This window comes from Macrobrachium nipponense, chromosome 25 (genome assembly GCF_015104395.2).
Source record: "Macrobrachium nipponense isolate FS-2020 chromosome 25, ASM1510439v2, whole genome shotgun sequence".
In the NCBI taxonomy this organism is placed as follows: Eukaryota; Metazoa; Arthropoda; class Malacostraca; order Decapoda; family Palaemonidae; genus Macrobrachium; species Macrobrachium nipponense.
Genome location: NC_087214.1, coordinates 33,372,142 through 33,393,216, shown reverse-complemented (window position 1 = coordinate 33,393,216; position 21,075 = coordinate 33,372,142). Strand labels below are relative to the sequence as shown.

At 46.6% G+C, this 21,075-nt stretch overlaps 1 protein-coding gene across 19 annotated transcripts in view; it reads left to right on the top strand.

The window, feature by feature from the left end:
* The window catches only part of LOC135199325 (inositol 1,4,5-trisphosphate receptor-like), a 335,174-nt gene that overhangs the window by 216,395 nt on the left and 97,704 nt on the right, over positions 1-21,075 (top strand). For 18 of the 19 annotated variants that reach the window (XM_064227241.1, XM_064227250.1, XM_064227249.1 and 15 more), the window contains 2 exons: positions 1,654-1,789; positions 14,474-14,640. In XM_064227241.1, coding sequence (XP_064083311.1) covers positions 1,654-1,789; positions 14,474-14,640 — 303 coding nt within the window. Of the gene's footprint in view, positions 1-1,653; positions 1,790-13,088; positions 13,225-14,473; positions 14,641-21,075 lie in introns of all 19 variants that reach the window. The other variant, XM_064227242.1, reaches the window with a different exon arrangement.

Here is a 21,075-nt window from a genome sequence, read left to right as displayed (position 1 = left end):
GAAGTGTTTTATTGTTGTATAAATTAACATGCATGAGGTTTGTTCCTTAACAACTGGATGGCCTTGTTTATCCTAGTGTCCGAGTTAAGACGACCCCCAAATACCATGTATCCATCCATCCTTTAATAACTTAAAAAATTATTTTTTCAAAATATTCAGTCTGATTTAAATATGTTCAGATCTTGTTTTCTGTATGTGCATATACTGTGGAAGTTTGCCTCGTTCATTTGCCTGAAATAAAATTTTAAAATTTTTTCATATGATAATTTTAGAGAGTACATAACTGCCCAGTATTACAGACTTTACTTACATAGTTGCCCCTGTTTATAAGAGTGTATAGTGATTATACTATTATTATGTTGAAGAGTAGCCATTGAGTAAATTGATTTGGTTGACTTCAGGAATGTAGCACTATCAGTACCCTTCTTTTTGTGGTCTCAAGCTTGTAATAAGTTTTTAGGTAAATTATTCTCAACCTACATCTGATGATAAATCCCCGTTGTGCCATGAGAGTTCAATATTTTGCGTCACTTTTTAAATCTAACAGTAATGTTTATCTAAGTTTCATTATGCTCAGGCAGTGTCAAACATGTTTTCCAGAAAATTTTAAGACCTTACCAACAGCTGTAGTGCCAAAAAGCCCATATTTTTGCAAAGTATATTGGTAAAGAATTAAAGTCACATTCATTTGTTTAGTTGATATTATGCAAGTACTACAGGCAGTCCCCAGTTATCGGGGATCTGGTTTTATGGCGCTTGTATAGTGCCATAAAATTGGCGATTTATGGCACCTTAACGGGCCAAGTTCCTGTTATTTTGCCATAAGGCGCCATAACATATGTAGCAAAAGTGCCACAATGACCGGTTATCGGCCATAAATCTCTGATTTTCTGTTAATGGCAGTTTTCGCTTATTGGCACCCCTTCGGGAGTGAAACCCCCGCCAATAACTGGAGACTGCCTGTACAACATACTAACCAATGATGCCAAGTAAGACCAAATTAGGCCAAAAAGTTAAATTGGTACTGAATGTGTGGTAAATTGGGTGATGATTAAATTTTGACTTCATATTTGCATTAGAATACTTGAAGTCCAAATAGTGAATGCAATTTAATTTAATGATTTACGTACTAGTAAAGCATTCCTTGCACAGGTGAGAAGGATCTTCATACTTATTAGTTTAGTCATACTTGTGAGTAGAGTATATTCAGCATTTCTTCGACAAGTCAGTTTGTTGGTCTAATATGGAATACTAAGATATTTTTCTGTTGGGTTTCATCTTAATTTTTGAGGGGCCAAAGCTTCTGGCTGCAGTTTTCATGGTTTATACTAAGTTATGGAATGCGCGTGTGGTTTTTCTAATGAATTTGTTTGCTAGGTAATTTTAAATTGGAAAGCAGCCAGAATGTGAGGAAATATTCACTCTTAGTTTTAAGACTTGTTGCTAAGACACTGTTTTCCAGTGGAAGACCTGACTTTGATATTTTTACTCCAAATAGTAATCACACTTGTTCCTCAAACAGTTTTACAATGACAAGAACTTGAATGTGAGAAAATCTTTCTACTATGTAATTTAAGATGTTTCAAAGTGAGAAAACTAATGATTTTAAAGGATGTTGTGATGCCCATAATAACATTAAAAGCTGCCTTTCAGGTATCACATAGAGCTGGTGAAGCTGCTGGCCTGTTGCACTGAGGGAAAGAATGCATCAACCGAAATAAAATGTCACAGTCTCTTGCCTCTGGATGACATTGTAGTTATGGTTGAGCACGAGGATTGTATCCCTGAGGTAATGCCAACTGATATCGGAAACCTACATACTAGGTGTGCATGTAGTGGATTGGTGGGTTCTTTTCATTTCACGAAGAGCTTCCTGTAAACCTTCCGAGGGGAGACAGATTCTTTACTGAAATGATACGTAATGCAGTTGGTGATGCCAGTTTTTGTATTGGAGGACTTGAGTTGTGATTTATGAAATGAATAACTGGAAGTCTGTTTGTTGGTTGTTGTTTTGATGTGCCATAAAATCATGAGTAAACTTCCTTGAGGCAGTTCAGTACTATTAGTGCTAAGCAGGTTTATTAGTCAGCCTTTTTTTTTTCTCTCTCTCTAGAGGTCAGTATCAGCTCTTAACTTGCCAATTGGTCTATGTTAGCATTACATATTCATAGCCCTTTTCAAATCCCAGTAAAAGTTTAATGACAGGTATAAAGGTATGTAGTACAGGCAGTCCCCGGCTTACGAAGGGGGTTCCATTCTTAAGACACGTCGTTAAGCTGAAAATTGTCATAAGCCAGAAAATCGTCGAAAATCCTAAGAAAACCTTACTTTGGGTGTATCAAAAACTATGTAAACTGCATTGTTATTGCATTTCTCATCTAAAAAACCTTCAAATATTGATTTTTGGAGTCATTTATCTTCCGTCAGATCGCCGTCTTAAGTGTTGTAACCCTGGAACATGTGTCATAAACCTGGAAATGATTTTTGATGAATATAATTGAAAAGCTTTGTATCCTCGGAACGTCGCAAGCTGCCCATCGTAGGCTGGGGACTGCCTGTATAGGGTTTTGCGAGTTAGGTAGATGGAAATTAGTAAGGGTAGCAGTAGCTATTAAACAGCTAGATACCAAGATAGATTTATAGTGCTACCAGTGATTCATCCACAGGGAAGCTCATTTTTTTTTCATGTATGGGTGAAAGTAAGGGTGTTCATGAAGGATAAGATAATTATTCTGAAACAATGTAAGCTGAATATTATGTTATTGTTAGATTTATAAGGCTCATCCCAAGGAATTTTTTTATATTTTGTACGCTGTATATTCTGTGTATAAGATGACCTTTAGGTAAGACTAGGTAACAAATTAGTGTAAATTTTCATTAATTTATCTCAATTCTGTAGTATAAGATGACTGCTAAATTACAGAACCATTTGTGTATAGGTCAGCTATCGGGTACCATATATACTCGCTTAACCCTTTAACACCGATTGGATGTATTAAACGTCGATATAAATTGTCTGTTGGGTGCCGATTGGACATATGGTATGTCGATATAAAAAAAGTTTTTTTTTTTTAATTCGTGGAAAAATACTAATAGGCCTACCAGGCGAAAACTTTTGAATCACGCGCTTTCGGGGATGCTGCAAGCTCACGGATCAAGGCATTGTTTTGTTCACAATCATTACCCAGGCGCATAAGCGCAAATTTCTTTCTTCTCGCACTAAAAAACATCAGCGACACATCTCAGAAATTATTTCGTCACTTTGACATAATTTTTGCACCATTTTATATTATTAGTCATTACATAGAGTATTATATATGTAAATGTTCACAATTTCATGTAGAATACAACTAAAAACAACTCATGGTTGTAGCTTTTATCAGTTTTGAAATATTTTTATATAAATAACGATGTGCCAAAATTTCAACCTTCGGTCAAATTTGACTCGACCAAAATGGTAAAAAAACGGAATTGTAAGCTAAAACTCTTACATTCTAGTAATATTCAATCATTTACCTTTATTTTGCAACAAATTGGAAGTCTCTAGCACAATATTTCAATTTATGGTGAATTTATGAAAAAAAAAAATTTTTCTTATGTCTGCGCGGTAACTCTTCCTAAAAAAATCAGAAATTTTTTCGTCCGATTGTCGTAATGTTTGCACCATTTTAAATTAGCCGTTACATAAAGTTTTATACTATATGAAAATGTGCGCAATTTCATGTAGAATACAACAAAAAACAATCCATGGTTGTAGCTTTTATCAGTTTTGAAATATTTTCATATAGATAAAGATAAATAGAAAAAATTCGTCCTTCAGTCAACTTTAACTTGACCGAAATGGTCAAAAACTGCAATTGTAAGCTACAAAACTTACAGTCCAGTAATATTCAATCAATTACCTTCATTTTGCAACAAACGGGAAGTCTCAAGCACAGTATTTCGATTTATGGTGAATTTTTTAAAACGGCTTTTTTTTTACGTCCTCTTGTTGCGAATTCATGCATCATTTTGTCATAATATTTTCTGTGTTGCCTTGATCGTTTTACATATATCCCAATATTTATATATGATAATGATATTTTTTTCATTTTGATGATTGCATACTAAACTTCAGGCAATGACAAAAAAAGGAGCCAAAAATGAACTCATAATCTTGAAAACTAAGCGTGCTGTGATTTTTTGAAAAAACATTTTTTCCCCTTTGGCGCTCACTCGCGAATGCTGCCGGCATACGGGAGACGATTTTTAAAATACCACGTTGGCGTTTAAGGGTTAACATGCAACTTATGAAGACCTAATTTTGAAGCTAATTTTAAGGGGGTTGCATCATACACGATATAAAATTAACCTATGTAATATTCACATATTAGTATCGTGACATAAAATATAAAGATACGTCTTCTCCATGGATCTTTAAAAAAGTTATGCTTACATGATTACATTATCATTAAAATTTCTGAAAGGTTCCCAAAAGGTAAATGTTTCTGTGAGTGCAACAAGTTTTGCAACCATAACTTGATATTTGTTCCGACACGGCATACAAACCTTCGGTCCTTTTACAATAGGAAGGTACTAGCGGCAGCTGGATAGGTCGTAAGCTTTCGAACAAGGGGTTCGGTAGTTAACTGCTTGTCCGACAGGCGCGCGCGCGCGAATGGGAGGTAAACAAACCACTTTTGCTTTCGGCCTCACAGTGGATGGACGTGTGTGTTTCGACGCTCCTCTGCCCGCTGCTCGTCGTTTGCTTTCTGAGTATTTGGTTGTAATTGTGTATGAAAGAGTATTGTAAGTACAATCATTCTCTCTTTGCATAATAATTACTGCCTTCAATTGAATTATGATGGAATCTCCTCGCCTCGCTACCCCAAGGAGACTTTGCCCGGGTATCGAAGGGCGTAAATGTGGGAAGTTTAGATCGTTCCCAGAGATTGACCCTCATATTTTGTGTGCTCGGTGTCGGGGCGCGAATGCACCCGGGCCGAGCCCTGTGATGTATGTAATGACTGGTCGGTAGGCGCAGTGGACTTTGTATGAGGGCAGGAAGAAGCGAAGGCCTGCAAAGGAGTCGTCGGAAAGCTCTCCCGCGACTCCTTTGGGTGACGGACACTTCGTCTTCTTTCCTGCCGCCCGCTCCCTCAACTTCCACGTCTCGCGCCTTCCCCTTCGTGGGGGGGGTGTCTAGGTCCTTCTCCTCTCCTGACGGTGTCGAGTGTGGAGGAGGGCGCTAGATACCCTGACGTAGAGTGTACTCTGGGTCCTCTATCCGCTCGTCTTCGCGCGAGCGGGTAGAGGATCCTTCTAATCACCCGACTTTTGCCTCCTCAGGTGCGGTTGCCGTGAAGGATGACCTCGGACAGGTGTGGGCATCGTTGGGGCTGCAGGGCGTGCCGAGTGTCCAGGGGCTGCTCTATCATCTCGCTGGCTCCGTGGCGGTCACTCATGCAACGGTCACAACCACCACCACGACCCTTACAACACCCCGGCTACGCGTCACCTCCTCACCTGGTGTACACCCAGCACGCGGTCTCTGTGACACCCACAACATCGGTGCAGGGGCCAGTCGCCGTAACTCGGGGGAGTGTGATGCCGCACTGGGTATTTGCCGTGCTGCCGCGACCGGACTTCATGTGCCCGATAGCTCGCCCCTGGACCTCCCACCGGTACCGAGGACGTCTGTGCCGCTGGTTCGACCACCTGGACCGCCCACAGCCTGCCGTACCTGCCGTGACCACCGCTGCTGTTCCTGTTCCTGCTCCTGCCGTCTCGACTGCCGTTCCTGTGATGCTCGCACCTGCTGATGTTGTTCCTGTTCCTGGCGCCGCTGCTCCCGATGCTGGTCTGTTCGGACAGGTACGTCCGGGCCCTGTTGCTTCGGCAACAGCAGCCCCGGCTCCGTCCTGGATGACAGACCTGACGTCTTGGTCCTGAGGAGGTTGACGAAGAAGAAGAAGAAAGAGGAGGAAAGGTGTCGTCGTCGTCTTCATCGTCTTCTTCGTCGTCGTCGTCGTCTCCGCCTCTCCTTCTTCTTCTAAGGCCCCACCGCCTAAGAAGAAGAAGGTTGCCTCCCCCCCCCCTCAGAAGTCTCCTTCGGGAACTTCTAAGGGCCCGTCTCGCTCCGGTGAGACGTTGGGGTTCTTCCGCTGGTCGCCCTGCTCCTTCGGGAGCAGGACCCGTCTCTTCTCCCGCAAGGAAGAAGACTACGGGGACCAGAGGGGTGCCGGCTAACACCGGCACTTCCTCGCCTGCTGTCAGTGGTTCGGCACAGCAGCAGGATCCGGCTCGGCCCGGATCCGTTCGCGAGAGGTACCGAGTGTACGGTCCGCCTAACAGTGACCGTGCAGCCAGGAACCAGACCTCTGAGTCCGCTCAGCGTCAGGTTTTCATGGCACGGAGCGGAAGACTGGTGACAGCCGCTCACGCGGCTCTCACCAGACCAGCTCTCGCTCTCACGGCGAGCAGCTGGCTACCCGGGGGCGGACGTGACGGTCCATGACCGGCCACGGGCTGAGGCTGGGAAGAGGTCCCCCCCGTTCGCCGGCACCAGCCACGGCTGGTACCAGCGAACTGACGCACCGTGAGATACGACGATCTCACAGTGACAGTGGAGCTCGCCGGTCGCCTGACCGTCGCTCTCGCAGAGAGGCGATCGGGTACGGCAACCAGCACCAGCTCCTCTGACACACGAGACCGCCGCCGTGTTCTCGGTCCAGCCGTTCTCCACAGCGAGACGGCTCGACTAGGTCTGCAGCTCGATCACCACCGCGGGTTGGCGATCGCCTGCAGTCCTCCAAGCCCACTGGTTCTGCCAGCGAGCGAGGAGGGAGCGTCAGGTCTGCCTCTCCCATACCTTCAACCTCCTCGGGTTACACCGGGAGGGGCGAGGTATTGAGGATGTGATCGTGAGGGGTGCGCCCCTCAGGATCCCGCCACGTCGTAGTACGTACCAGGCTCGGTTCTCGGACCAGCCAGGTCGTACGCACAGGTGGTTGGAGGAGACCGAGAGGGGGCTGTCGCTGCTCCTCTCCTTGAGGGAGGAGGGTCTCGGGAGATGCTCCTGTTTGAGGGACTGGACGGTCCGACTCCACAGGATGCTATCACGCCCGAGATCCAGAGGAACTTTGCCGAGGTTATTGCGCTGATTCGTCAGCACAACGACCTCGGGGAAGGATCGCCGCTCCCACCATCCGAGCCCACGTCCCGGCTCGAGTCGTTCTGGGGCCCGAAGAGGGAACCCAGACCGACGGTGGGTTTGGGCCGCGTTCACTAGCTTGCGGACTCAGTGCTGGACCAGGTTGAATCGCTTGTCTCCGGGCAAGACGGTTCGCTCAAGTCTGGCAGGTCGAACAAGCTGCTTCCACCCCCTCCTCTGCTACGACAGCGGCGGTTTTACGTTGCCATCTGAAGAACCGATGCCGCCCAAACAGGTCAACCCGGAGTTAGCTAGGCTGACTCCGGGTGTGTCTCTGCAACAGCTCCTGTCCGAGAAGCCTGTGGTTCTCGCAACAGCTCCTGTCCGAGAACCTGTGGTTCTCAGCAGCAAGAGGCACTAGGCCTGGAATCTACCGCCATGGCAGCTTTCCAGGCCGTCTCCTGCCTAGATCTGTGGTCCCTCACAGTATCTAAGGTCGCAGCCAACTCCGGGGGAATTTCTCCCGAAAGAGGACTCGGCCTTCAGGAGACTTTGCCAGTCTGGGGGAAGAGCCATCTCCTTCCTTGCCCACCAGACGGTGAACCTGTGGGCCAACCTGGTTCTCCGACGAAGGACGCTGTCCTTACTCGGGTTTCCATCAGGGCGGCCGGGCGTGAGGCGGCGTTGGGGCTTCGAAACGGACCTCTACGGAGTTCCACGTCTCTCTTCCCAGGAGAGATGGTGGACGCTGCGGTGGACAGACGGCGCACTGATGACAGTGACCGTCTGGTTCACCAGGCAGTCTCGAAGGCTTCTGGGCAGCCTCGGACTGCGGCCAAGTCTAAGAGCTCGGCTAGCGCTTCCTCGGCTGCTAAGACGGTTGCTGCGTCGAAGCCCCGAGGAATGACTCTGTCTTCTTCGACTTCTAGCAAGGGGAGCCGTAACCAGCCCTCCTCCCAGCCCTCCTCATCCCGTGGAGGCTCTGGGAAGAAGTCGAAGAAAGGGGGGAAACGCTAGGGACTGCGTTCCCCCTCACCTGCTGCCGGAAGTGGGGGGGTGCCTGGCCAGCCATTGGGCAACTTGGCAGCGCTACGGCGCCGAGACCTGGATTGTAGATGTCCTTCGGGAGGGATATCTATTACCCTTCGAATCTCGCCACCCCTCACCTCCAACCCGGTCCAACAGCAGTCGTACGTTCCAGGGTCATCGAAGGACGTAGCACTCAGACAGGAGATCAAGACCATGCTGAGCAAGAGAGCTGTAGAGATCGTCACGGATCAGTCACCGGCTTTTACAGTCGACTCTTCCTGATGGAAAAGTCTACGGGAGGCTGGCGGCCCGGTGATAGATCTCTCTCCCCTGAACCGGTTTGTTCGCCAGACCCGGTTCACGATGGAGACGGCACGCTCAGTGCTCGACCCTCCATCAGGGAGAACGATTTCATGCTTTCAGTGGACTTGAAGGATGCGTATTTCCAATACCCATTCATCAGTCCTCCAGAAAGTACTCCGCTTCATCCTCGACGGGACGGTGTACCAGTTCAGGGCACTGTGCTTCGGTCTCTCAACCGCCCCACAGGTGTTCACGCAGTGTTCACTCTGGTGTCTGCTTGGGCCCATTCGCACGGGATACGTCTGATGAGGTATCTCGACGATTGGTTAGTCCTGGCGAGCTCCCGCTCGCAGTTGCTACAGGACAGGGATCGACTGCTCGAGTTCTGTCACGATCTGGGGATTGTTGTGAACTTCGAAAAGTCGATCTCGAGCCCAAGCAGAGGATGAAGTACCTGGGTATGCTGATCGACACGGTAGCAGGGCGAGTCTTCCCCGCAGACTCGCGGATCAGCAGATTCAGGGAGGCAGCCAACCAGTTCCTGTCTCGGCAGGAACAGGTAGCTCAGCGATGGCAAGTCGTGATCGGACACCTGTCGTCACTCGAGAAGTTAGTCCCTCACGGGCGTCTTCACCTGCGGTCTCTTCAGTGGAGACTAAAGGAGAGTTGGTCACAGGCGACGGATCCCCCAAGCTTTCCAGTGTCACTGACACAGGAGGTGAGGCAGGACCTAGCCTGGTGGCTCGACGACAGGAACCTCTTAAGAGGAGCCACTGCGCACTCCCCCCCCCGGACATGCAGCTGTTCTCAGACGCATCGACCGAGGGATGGGGCGCACACCTGGAGGAGTTGCTGACTTCAGGAGTGTGGGACGAGAACGACAAGCACCTTCACATCAATGTTCTGGAATCAAGGCAGCGTTCCTCGCTCTCAAGAGTTTCAGGACCGCTTGGTGGGACACTCAGTGGTGTTGATGTGCGACAACACCACGGTGGTGGCTTACGTCAACAAACAGGGGGGCCTAGTGTCTCTCCCGTTGTACCAGTTGACTCGGCAGGTGCACGAGTGGGCTCAGGCACACTCAATAGAGCTGTTCGGCACGTACATTCCAGGGAAGAGGAATGTAGTAGCAGACACGCTCAGAACCGTCGGGAATCAGGTGTATTAGGGACCGAATGGTCTCTACACCAGGACGTGGCGGAAAGGCTCTTCGACCTGTGGGGGCGACCAGTCGTGGATCTGTTCGCCACCCGGCACAACAGGAAGCTCCAGGTGTTCTTCTCGGCCGTGCCGGACCCATGGGCAGCTGCAGAGGACGCTCTTCAACACCCGTGGGACAACCTCTTCGCCTATGCCTTTCCCCCGATCCCGCCGGTTCAGCCTGATTCGCAAGGTGATCAGTCGAGCGCTGGTCACACCCCGAATCTCAGGATGATCCTGGTGGCTCCCAAATGGCCACAGGCCATTTGGTATCCGGACCTGCTGGCTCTTCTCGCAGGAGAAACCGAGAGAGATTCCCCCTTGGCACAACCTTCTCGCCCAGCCACACGTCGAGCGGTACCACCGAGCAGTCCAGTCCCATACGTCTTCACGGCTGGCTGTTATCCACCATTTCTTGCGAACGAGAGGCTTTTCTCGTAGCGCAGCAACAGAAGATGGCTGGAACAACGTCCGTTCAGTCCTCTGCAGCTGTGTACCTAGGGGAAGGGGTGGGGCCGTCGTTCTGTGGTTGGTGTCGTAGACGGGGTCTATCTCCTCTCAGAGCCACTCTTCAGCAGGTAGCGGATTTCCTCGTTTTTCTTCGCCGAGAGAAGCTCCTCTCAGTCCCCACAGTTAAAGGATACAGAGCCGCCTTGGCGCTCGTCCTGAAACTGAGGGGGTTGGACATCTCGAACTCGTTCGAGATCTCCTTGCTTATGAGGAGCTTCGAAAGGTCTTGCCCACCCAGGGAACTCAGGCCCCCTGCGTGGGACGTGACTCTCGTCCTAGGAGTCTGACTCGAACACCGTTCGAGCCACTCCGAGAGTCGTCAGACAGGGATCTGACCCTCAAGACCCTCTTCTTGCTGGCCCTGGCATCGGCGAAGAGAGTAGGGAAACTTCATGGTCTTTCCTATGATGTACGACACTCCAGGGGATGGGGATCCATGACGCGATTTCGTCCCGAACTTCGTTGCGAAGACTCAGAAATCGTCAGTCCCTGATGACAGGTTCGAGTCATTCACGATTCCCTCCCTATTGGACTTCACCGATAATGATGCGGATGAGATGCTGCTTGTGTCCGTGAGGGCGCTACGGCGCTATCTGAAGAGAACTCGACACCTCAGGCCTGAGTGTCGACGCCTCTTCGTTAGCACCGGGGTCACCAAGAAAGAAAAGTATCCAAGAACACTCTTTCATTTTCTGGCTGCGTGAGTCATCAGGAGGGCCGTATGAGGCTGATGGTAGTGACGACATCCGTACGTCCCGTCCGAGAGCTCACGAAGTCAGAAGTATTGGCCCCTCGTTGGCGTTTCGCAAGAACTTCTCCGTGGCGCAGGTCCTGAAGGCAGGGGTCTGGTCTAACCAGACTACCTTTACGTTCCTTCTACCTTCGGGATATTGCCCACACAGGTCCTTGGATACCTTTTCCTTGGGACCCGTGGTGGCTGCTCAACAATTTTGTTGTAGCTAACCCAGACCCTCGCAGGCTGAACAGCATCGAGTCCTGGTGTGGACTGTGTGGATGGATGTGTGAGTGAGTGAGTGACTGGCTCTCTCTTCCCATCTTTTCCTTCCACCCTCTACCTGTGGGCAGAGGGCCATGGTCGTCACTACGCTGGATGAGGACGAGATGCAGTGAGCTATATGACAGAGCCCCATCCTATCCCTTTCACTAGGGGATAGGAGCAGAATATCCACCACTTCCTTCTACAAGGGGGGAAGTGGATGCCTACAAGAGTCAAACCCATGACTTTATATTTGCTCCTGTACAGGAACAAGTTCTTGCATTGCTGGTACGAAGAGATACGCATGCCTCTCTCTTAGTACTCGGTCCAGAGGTCTGACCATTGATCTGCGGTGCACACCCCCGATCAATCGGACAGAGGCTTGGATCCCTCCCTCGCTCCTTACGACCAGGGAGGCTTCCAAGTGGCTTGGCGAACACCAGTCTGTTCACAAAAGACTCAGATTCCACCCACCAAGAAGTGAGTCTTCCTATTGTAAAAGGACCGAAGGTTTGTATGCCGTGTCGGAACAAATGACAATTTGTCCAAAATTGCACTTTTCCTAACTATACAAACCTGAGGTCCTTTTACACATAGCCCCACCTCATGCCACCCCTCACTCTGCAGTTTTTGCTTGGGCCAAAGCAAAAGTGATTTGTTTACTCCCAGTCGCGCTGCGCGCGCCTGTCGGACAAGCAGTTAACTACCGAACCCCTTGTTCGAAAGCTTACGACCTATCCAGCTGCCGCTAGTACCTTCCTATTGTAAAAGGACCTCAGGTTTGTATAGTTAGGAAAAATGCAATTTTGGACAAATTGTCATTTTTAAATTTTCTCAGCTGGGCTCACACACACAAAATCTGATTTCATTGATATGGAATTATTTCTCGACTATACCAATACAGTAATATATAAGGTAAGAATGGTTTTACTATCTGCATTATCAGTTTATATCGTAATGTAAATAGTTTCATATATGTCAGTGCAAAACATGACTTAGAATTCAAGGTTTGATTTTTAGGATGATAGTAGGTATAAGACGACCCACAATTTTTAGGGGTGAGTTTTGGGATATAAAGGTCGTCTTATAGTACACAGAAATATATGTTAATGGTAAACATTGACGCATTTTGAAGGTAAGGAAGTACTACAGTAGGTGAAAGGAGGCAAGAAAGAACCAAATGAAAGTGAAAGGGAAAAGGCAGTGCTGCTAGGTACCAGAAAAAACTTCATAGAACTTACTGTGCAACATGAAGTTGCTAGGCAAGATTTAGCATATGGGATAACCCTATAGGAAATGAGAAAAAGGGCCGTAGCAGTTATATGTCAGTCGGTTTTGGTGCATTGAGGACAGAGGGAGCTTTCATTCAGTGATCAGTCTAGGAGTCTGCAGACTTTTTGAAAAATTATTTACATCAGTAAGAATGAGCCTCATGGCTGGATGACCGGGTAATGTTTGAAGCCAATATTTCAAGAGCATGAGTTATTGCTATTAAAAGAAGTTAAGTACAGTATTAGGCAATATTTAGTACAAAATAGTAACCAGCAATTTAGATGTGGGCTTTGTTTTTGCTTGGCATGGTATCTAGGCAGTGAGGGACTTTAGTGAATAAAAAAACTTTTCTTTTTGTTGTTGCTTTGATTTCTAAAAGTTCTTAGTGTTTGGTGTAGCCATTGTGTTTTGTAGAATGTATTTTGAATGTATTGTTTTACAATAAACCAAGTTTGTTTTAAAGTAAAGAATCTGTCTCCATGGTTCTGGAACTTAATAAAAGTCTTCAGTTTCCAGATGACTGGATCCAGCTGGGAGTTGTACGTGACAAAGTGTCGTTGTCAGCTTCGTAAGCCACCGTAGAATGAAACTGTGCTTGTGGTTGTGTCTGTGATAGATAATGCTTGAATAATTTCATTTCCTTAGGTACCACATAGAACTTGTAAATCTCCTGGCCGAATTGACCGAAGGGAAGAATGTGTACACGGAGATCAAGTGTCACAGTTTAATCACACTGGATGACATTGATTCCATTGTGACACATCCAGATTGTATCATTGAGGTATTGTAACCAAAAGCAGCTGCCTCCATGCAGTTTCCCTATACGCGCCTGTATCAGTGTTTAGTCGTATCTGTGTTTAGCGAGTACAGTACTACATTTCTGTTTTTATTCACTCGTTGTTTGGACCTCCTCCGAGTTTTTTGCAATGAGTTAATGCATCAGAGAAAGGCTTCAGCAGCAAGCATGGTATTCGCATTCTCCCTTGTCCTCTCTTTCGTCACGTACAAATATTGTGACTACCAAATTCGTGAAAAATTACGTGTTTATTAAGGTTGCCAGTTTTTTTCAAAACCAGTTCTCCTCTGTTACTGAGTGAATCTACGGTAACTTGCTTCACGCCAACTTTTCTGCTTATGCCATCTTGTGACTATAGAAGTGTCATTCGATGAAATGTTTTGTCACTTGGAGTCAAAATTCCTCGAAATGTCTGAAATAAAAGTGTTGCTTTATCATATAGCTGAGGATCTATTGGCTTCTGCTTAGTTATTATATTGTACTTTACTTGGAGTGACCATAGTCATGGTACTTATTCCATGGCTCTACCTTGTTTTTTATTATTATAATTATTATTTTATATTTACATATTAATAAGTCAAGTGTACACCATAGACCTTTGGAATGACTTGTACTATATGCATGGTTTATTTATGGATAGCTGTCATATTCTTCATTTACTCCCTTTTGTCGTGTTCTGCAGTGACTATTTCATTTGTTAACCCCTAGGCTAAAAGGAAAGATTTCAGGTTAACTCTTGCTGTATATTATGTGCCCTATATTCTTGTGGTAGTTATAGCTCTTTGGAAGTCTGTACACACGGTGATTGTTTTCTGTGCATTATAGTTCTTACAAGCAGATTTGCATTTTGTATAGAGAAGATTCATTAGGATAAGACTAGAAGGGACGTCAGGTTGTATCTGTAGAATTCGAGCCACTTTCAATGTTTATGATAATTTAAGCTACTACCAAGGGTGTTTAATTGAAGTGGAGGATTCATTTTCATTAGATGAGAGAATATTTTGATTAACTAAACGGGTATGTGGTATCGAGTATCATTGATGAATCTCCATCCTTTGGTTGTAGAGTTCACCAAGGTAATAGATGTCATTGTTTGATGTTTCTGTAGTTATCTTCATGTGTGCATGCATCATCTAAATGTTTTGAATCCTGTATTTTGCTGTGTCAGTGAAAGAATAATGTATTTATGTGGAAAGATGGTACGCACTATTCACCATCATACGTCCATTTGCAGGTAAAAGAAGCGTACATCAACTTCCTCAACCACTGCTACATTGACACAGAGGTCGAAATGAAGGAAATCTACAATTCGCATCACATATGGAGCTTGTTCGAAAAGTCGTTTCTCGTCGACATGGCTCGCGTTGCGACCGCTCCGCCCGATCGGAAACATGCCGACAAGTAAGTGTTCTTTGTTTAATTATTGAATTAGGTGGTTGGAGGCATAATGCTCGGGTAGTAGGTTTATGCCAGCATTTCCTATTGGGTTATCCCTGTAGGGGGATAGTGCCGTTAGTAGGCATTACATAGGCTCTTTGCAACGTCCCTTCGGCCCATAGTGGCAACCCCTTTCAGTCCATTTACTGTACCTTGTTTCATTTTCTTTCTTCCATCATACTTTCCACCATCTTCTAACAATTGTTTCATAGTGCAACTGCAGTGTTTTCCTCCTGTTACACCTTTCAAACTTTCTTCCTGTCAATTTTTGTTTCACTGCTGGACCCCCCCATATTAGTGGGAAATTCATGTACAGGCGGCCCTTGGTTAGCGGCAGGGGTTCCGTTCCTGGCCGCTGATGCTAAGTGATTTTCGACGCTAAGCGGTTTTAAAGCCTACTGCCGCTGCACACCTTTCGAAATTCTAGACCAGTTAACAGCGCCCTAGACCAGTCAAACGGCCCCTTAATTCTGCGATGGCGAAATAAGTAAAATTATATTTATACAGTTTAGATGTATAGAATTTACTGTACAGTACATTATAGTATTATAAATACTGTAAAGGAAAAAAGCCTAGCTTTAATCCTGTGGGTATCTAGATTATGTAAAGATATAATAAGGTTTTATACAGTGTACAGGTAGCTGTAGTGTTCAAGTCACGATCATTCGTCTTACAATAATTCGATTTTATGAGAGACCAAATTACAATAGCCTAACTTTATCCCATCTCCTAGCTACATGAGTTCAAAAACAGCAAAAGAGAATGATGAAAGTATGGTTTTAACATTATACTTGTTGCATAAACGTGTACAGCCATGAACAACTGAACGTGAAACTTTTTTTTTCTAAGTACAACCGAATTCGATAACATCCGTTTGGCTTGTATTTCAATCATCGTACTATAGTACACTATTACCGTAGTTGTTATAAATGACATTATGTAGAATAGAACTGAGATATCTTAATGTAATAACTTTATTCGCTATAGATCAAAGATCAATATACGTAGATCAAAGATCAATCGGGAAATATACTGTTAGATTTAAACCTAGTTATAACTGAAGCTTAGAAAACTTTTCAAGCTGCTAATGACTATTATCGTGCATTGGCAACAAGGATAAAACTCCAGTAAACGTATGCCATCAAACACAACCGTAGATGAAATTGAGATAAAATCATTTTAATCAAAACTACTGGGCTTGAAAGAACACATTTTACCGTTGGTTTCACGCCGATATAAGATAAATAATGTAAAGTTCGTATTACAATGATATAAAGGAAAATTGCGAATAGAATCACATAATTTTTTACGCTATAAACATTCCGCCAACGTAATCTGTTAATGAAAAAAAGTTCACAATCACAACAAGACCTATTCAATTCATATTTCCACCTAAAAACACGTCGTATAAGGAAAAATAACCTTGTCTCATATAAGTCAAGTACAGTGGTCCCCCCATATTCGCGGAGGATGCGTACCAGACCCCCCCCCGTGAATAGTTAGAATCGCGAATGTTTGGAACCCCTATGAAAATGCTAAAAACAGCCTATTTTGTTAGTTAAAACTCAAGAAAAACCCACACTAAAAATTTTCATACTTGGTTTTTTAATAGTTTTATCACAAAAAGTGCATTTTATGATGAAATTCATCAAAAAAACCAGGAATTTGTGGATATTTATCATAGAAAAATACCGCGAATGCGCGAATTTCCGCGAATAATGCAGGGAAACGTTCCCCAGAGAAATCCGCGAATGTGTGAGTCCGCGAATCTGGAGAACGCGAATACGGGGGGTCCACTGTATCTAGATATTTGTTTATGCCAACTAGGAGCAAGAAAATTTGCTCAGAATTGCATTAAATACGGCAAAACAAACTTGTGTTTGCCATCAGCTGATTAACCAAAACATTGGCTGCTCCGCGGAATACTAGCATAGGTTTGCCGTAGTATTTTATAATACAATAACATGAGAATACATACAATATTATTGAATACAGTGAAGTAATGTATAACTTTTTAAAGGATTTATGGAAAAGATGCATAAATAATAAAATTAACACCATGCATTTTTCAGAACGGTGGCGGCCAAAAAGGACAATAAAAAAAATCCTCTGACAACGTGGAGGGTAGTTACGAAAGCTGCGTTAATTTGTATCATATTTATGTACAAAAAAATAAAAATTCCATTTGGTTCCGATACGTAATACAAACCATCGGTCCATTTAACAATAGGAAGTAGCTAGCGGCAGCTGGAACGGTCGTAAGCTTCAAACAAGGGGAGAACGGTAGTTAACTGCTTGTCCGCACAGTCGCGCGCCGCGCGACTGGGAGGTAAACAAATCACTTTTGCTTTCGGCCGGCAGGTTGTGAAGGACGTGTTGTCGTCATCGCTCTCTGCCCGCTTCATCGTTGTATGCTTTGTGTTTATATTGTGTTTTCTACTAATGGTTTGTTTGAATTGAAAATGAAACTGTAAGTACACTGTTTTCATTTTCATTACTTAATTATGAACCAACATGGAGCTATCGCCGTAGATGCGGCGATTTCCTCTCTTTTCATAATTGAACCCTTGAATTATGTCTCGGTGCCGAGGGCGGGCGCGCTCGCGCCGAGTCATGTATTTTGGGCGGAAGTGTGTAATTGAAAAATGTAAGTACTTTTTTCATTATATTTTTGCCCTGTGCGTTCGTTACCGAGAGCGTGATTGCGCTCGGCACGAGCCTTTTATTTTGTATGATAAAATGCAATGAAAGTGGATTCGCAATACAGTATTCTTTTCATTTTCATTATTTATTTGCATAAATTTAATTTGGATCAATTTTCGCTCTTACCCGGGAATTGATCCTTACGATTATTTTCTGTGAAAGTGAAATCGCAAGTGCAGTAATTCCTGTTTCATTTTCATATATATTTTTATGATAGCATCATATTATTTGGGATCAAGTTTCCGTTCTTACCCAGGAATTGATCTTTTTCCCTTAAGTTCTATGAAGTGAATCGCAAGGGCAGTATTCTGTTTCATTTTCATATATTACTTTTCACTGCTGTGCGGGGGTAGGGGAAGCGAAGGTCTGCCAGGAAGTCGTCGGAAAGCTCTCCCGCGACTCCCTTGGTATCCGATTCTTCGTCTTCCTTCCTGCCCCCCCGCTCAGCTTCTTCGTTGTATTTTGTATTTGGGGTCTTCCTTGCGTTCGGGGTGGGGCATGTCTTCCCCCCGTGCGTGAGGGAACCCCTCTTACTAATCTATCTATGCTACCGCAGGTGCTACATCCGTGGGAGACGACCTGGGGACAGGTAGGACCCACTGCGGCGGCAGGGCGTGCCTAGCATCCACGGGCTGCTGCAGCGTCTAGCGAGGTCTGGGGCGGTCTCCACTACTACCACGGCCGCTTATGCTGCTCCCCCCCCTCCTGGTCTACACTCCCCATGCTGTGTCGGTGACGCCGTCTGCCGCTACTAGGGCCGCCGCCGTACCGAGGGGGGGTTGCCGCCGCCGCCTGTTTTCTTTCGTGTTGCCTGCCCAGACTTCCGCTGTTTCCAGCAGCTCGCCCCTGGACCGGCCGCCAGTACCCAGGTTCCGCTGGCTGCCGATGATTCTACGAGGCGATCGCTGGGCCTGCCGTACCTGCCGCTGATGTGATTCCCGCTGCTGATGTGATTCCCGCGTTTGGCCACGGGTTGAGGCGAGGAAGGGGTCCCCGCGGGCCGTCGGTACCAGCCACGGCTGGTACCAGCAGCTTGACGCGCCGAGAGGACGCTCGCCGGTCTCACCGCGACAGCGAGCCTAGCAGGTAACCTGACGCCGCTCCCATCGGGACCGGGCGGAGACGGTAACCAGCAACAGCTCGCCTGACGCTAGAGATCAGCGTCGACGTTCTCAGCCGAGCCTCTCGCCCCAGGCGAGGCGGCAAGGCTAGGCCTGCTGCTCGATCGCCACCGCGGGTTGACGATCAGCAGCAGCCCTCCAAGCACGCTGTCCTGCCAGCGAGCTAGGGGGGAGCGGTCAGGTCTGCCCTCCTCCTGTTACCCTTCAACCTCCTCGGGCTACACCGGGAGGAGCGAGGTACCTATGGAGTGATTGCGAGAGGTGCGCCGCCTCGATCCCGCTTGACGCCGTATGGACCAGGCACGGTTCTAGGACCGACCAGGACATACGCGCAAGTAGCTGGAGGCGACCGTCAGGGGTCTGCCGCTGTTCCTCCTTCTGAAGGAGGAGTATCTCGGGATCTGTTCTTGCTGGAGGGACTGGACGGTCCTACTCCGCAAGACGCGGTTACTCCCGAGATACAGAGGAATTTGCAGAAGTCATTAAGCTGATTCGTCAGCATAATGACCTTGCGGAAGGATTGCCGCTCCCACCAGCAGAGCCTACGTCTCTGCTCGAGTTGTTTTGGGGCCCGAGAGGGAACCCAAACCGACGGTGGGTCTGCCGCGATCGGAGCTTGCCGATTCTGTCTCGAACCAGAGTCTCTCGTCTCCGGACAAGAAGGCTCTCTCAGTTCTGGCCGGTCGATCAAGCTACTTCCACCTCCTCTACTGCGACAGCGGCGTTTCTACGTGTCTTCGGACACGTATTTAATACTCCTTCGGTCCTCCTGAGAGGTTTCGACCTCGACGAGGACTGGAATGAGTCGGGAGGACGGTATCGGCTCTCTCCTGTCAGGTGTCGATCAGCCCCACCCAGACGACATTCACAGTGGCGGCAGACCCTTACCTACAGTGAGAGTTCGTAACCCTCCGCGGGAAAAACGTTTTCTCCGACGATACGTTTTCCCAGACTCTGAGAGGCCATCGCCGCAAGGCGATGGCTGCTCCTACTCTTCTCCAACTGCTAGTTCCACTGGGAAGGCGAGCGAGTATCCAATTCCTCTTCCATTCCCTCTCTCCTTACGGCTACGAGGGAAAGGGGAGGGATCCTACAGAGATTTCTCTGTAGGATCCCACGTTCGTACTGCGCTACCGGGGGACCTTCGGGTCCTACCTGACGTAAGCCCCGGTCGTTGAGGAGGGATCCTGCCCCATTCTCGATTTCTACGGGAATCGAGAGGACCACCAGCCAATATCGTTTGACGAATTCGGTGGGGGTTTTCGCAGACTGCTTAGAATTCTACGGAATTTCTAGTGCATTCAGAGTGTTCAAGTTTTTTACGATCTCCAAACACTTAGGCGAAGACCACGGTCCAAAGTGAGCGAGACGAGAATCCCTGATATGTTCCACGATAATCGGGAACCTCGCCTATGCTCGAATTCCTGGAATTTCTAGCATTGGGAAGGAATAAGACTGCTGCTGAAAGAAACTATCTCACAGTAGGCGACCAACCTGGAATAGAGAAGATCGGACGGGAATATCCAGTTTGGCTTGAACTATCGTCTTAGTATTCTGTTCACCAATTGAAGCTTCCTTCGAGGAAGACTTCTCCTTCACTCTCTCTCTTTTGATAGAGATCGAAGGTGGTCGATCTCCAATCCTTATTTTGTTTTCTTGAAGGAAAGAATTTAGGATGGAGATCGTTGTTCAGAATCCTACAAATATACTACGTATATTAACCTCCGCGACATGATTCTACTAAGCAGTTGAATTGTCCGAGGGGTAGGCGCATATCCTAGTTTATCTACGGATTGCGACTTAGAAGAGAAGTATTCTAATTGAACTGCAACTCGGGGTTGTTGCCTCGCAACCTCCCAGGAGTTTTCAGTTTCAATTTTATATACTTATGGTTTTGTCACGACAACACCATTTCAACTTTTATATTTACCGAAATTCGTTTCGCCTAAATATAATTGCTCGAGCATATCTTTTATGCTCGGTAGTTCTAGCCGAACGCATTCCTTCGTGGAATAATGGATTACCTGGCAACTCAGGATGACGAGTCAGCGAGAGCTCAGGCTCAACTACTGCATATTGAACTGCCTGATAGCAGCTCAGTATCAGCTGGGCCTCCGAGATGCACGGTCAGTTATGTCTCTCTCTGCCCTGCTTTGATTGACTACCGAACCGTATCTTTGCCCAACAATCATGGACTTAGTCTCTGATTAACGGGGATTCTCGCAATAATGAAGGACCATCTACTGCTGTGACGCTAGATTCCATCGCCTTCGACATTGCGAGAATTTTCAACAGAGATATCTCTTGGACTCTTTCATCTTTCTGTTTACCGCACGGTAACAGAAGTCTGTACAAGTCTCCCGCTGCATCGCACTGCGATAATGCGAATGATTTTGCAGACATCTGAGTTTGTCTTCAAAATATCTCGTATTTGTAGGTGTACAATTGTTCATTGTTCAACCCAGAATTACAAGATGTGTCAGAAGACATCGCCCTACTCTCCGACCTGACAGCTCTACTGCCAAATGTTTCGGCCATGAGAAGCAGTTCTTCAGGCGGCTTTCCCCTGTGTTTT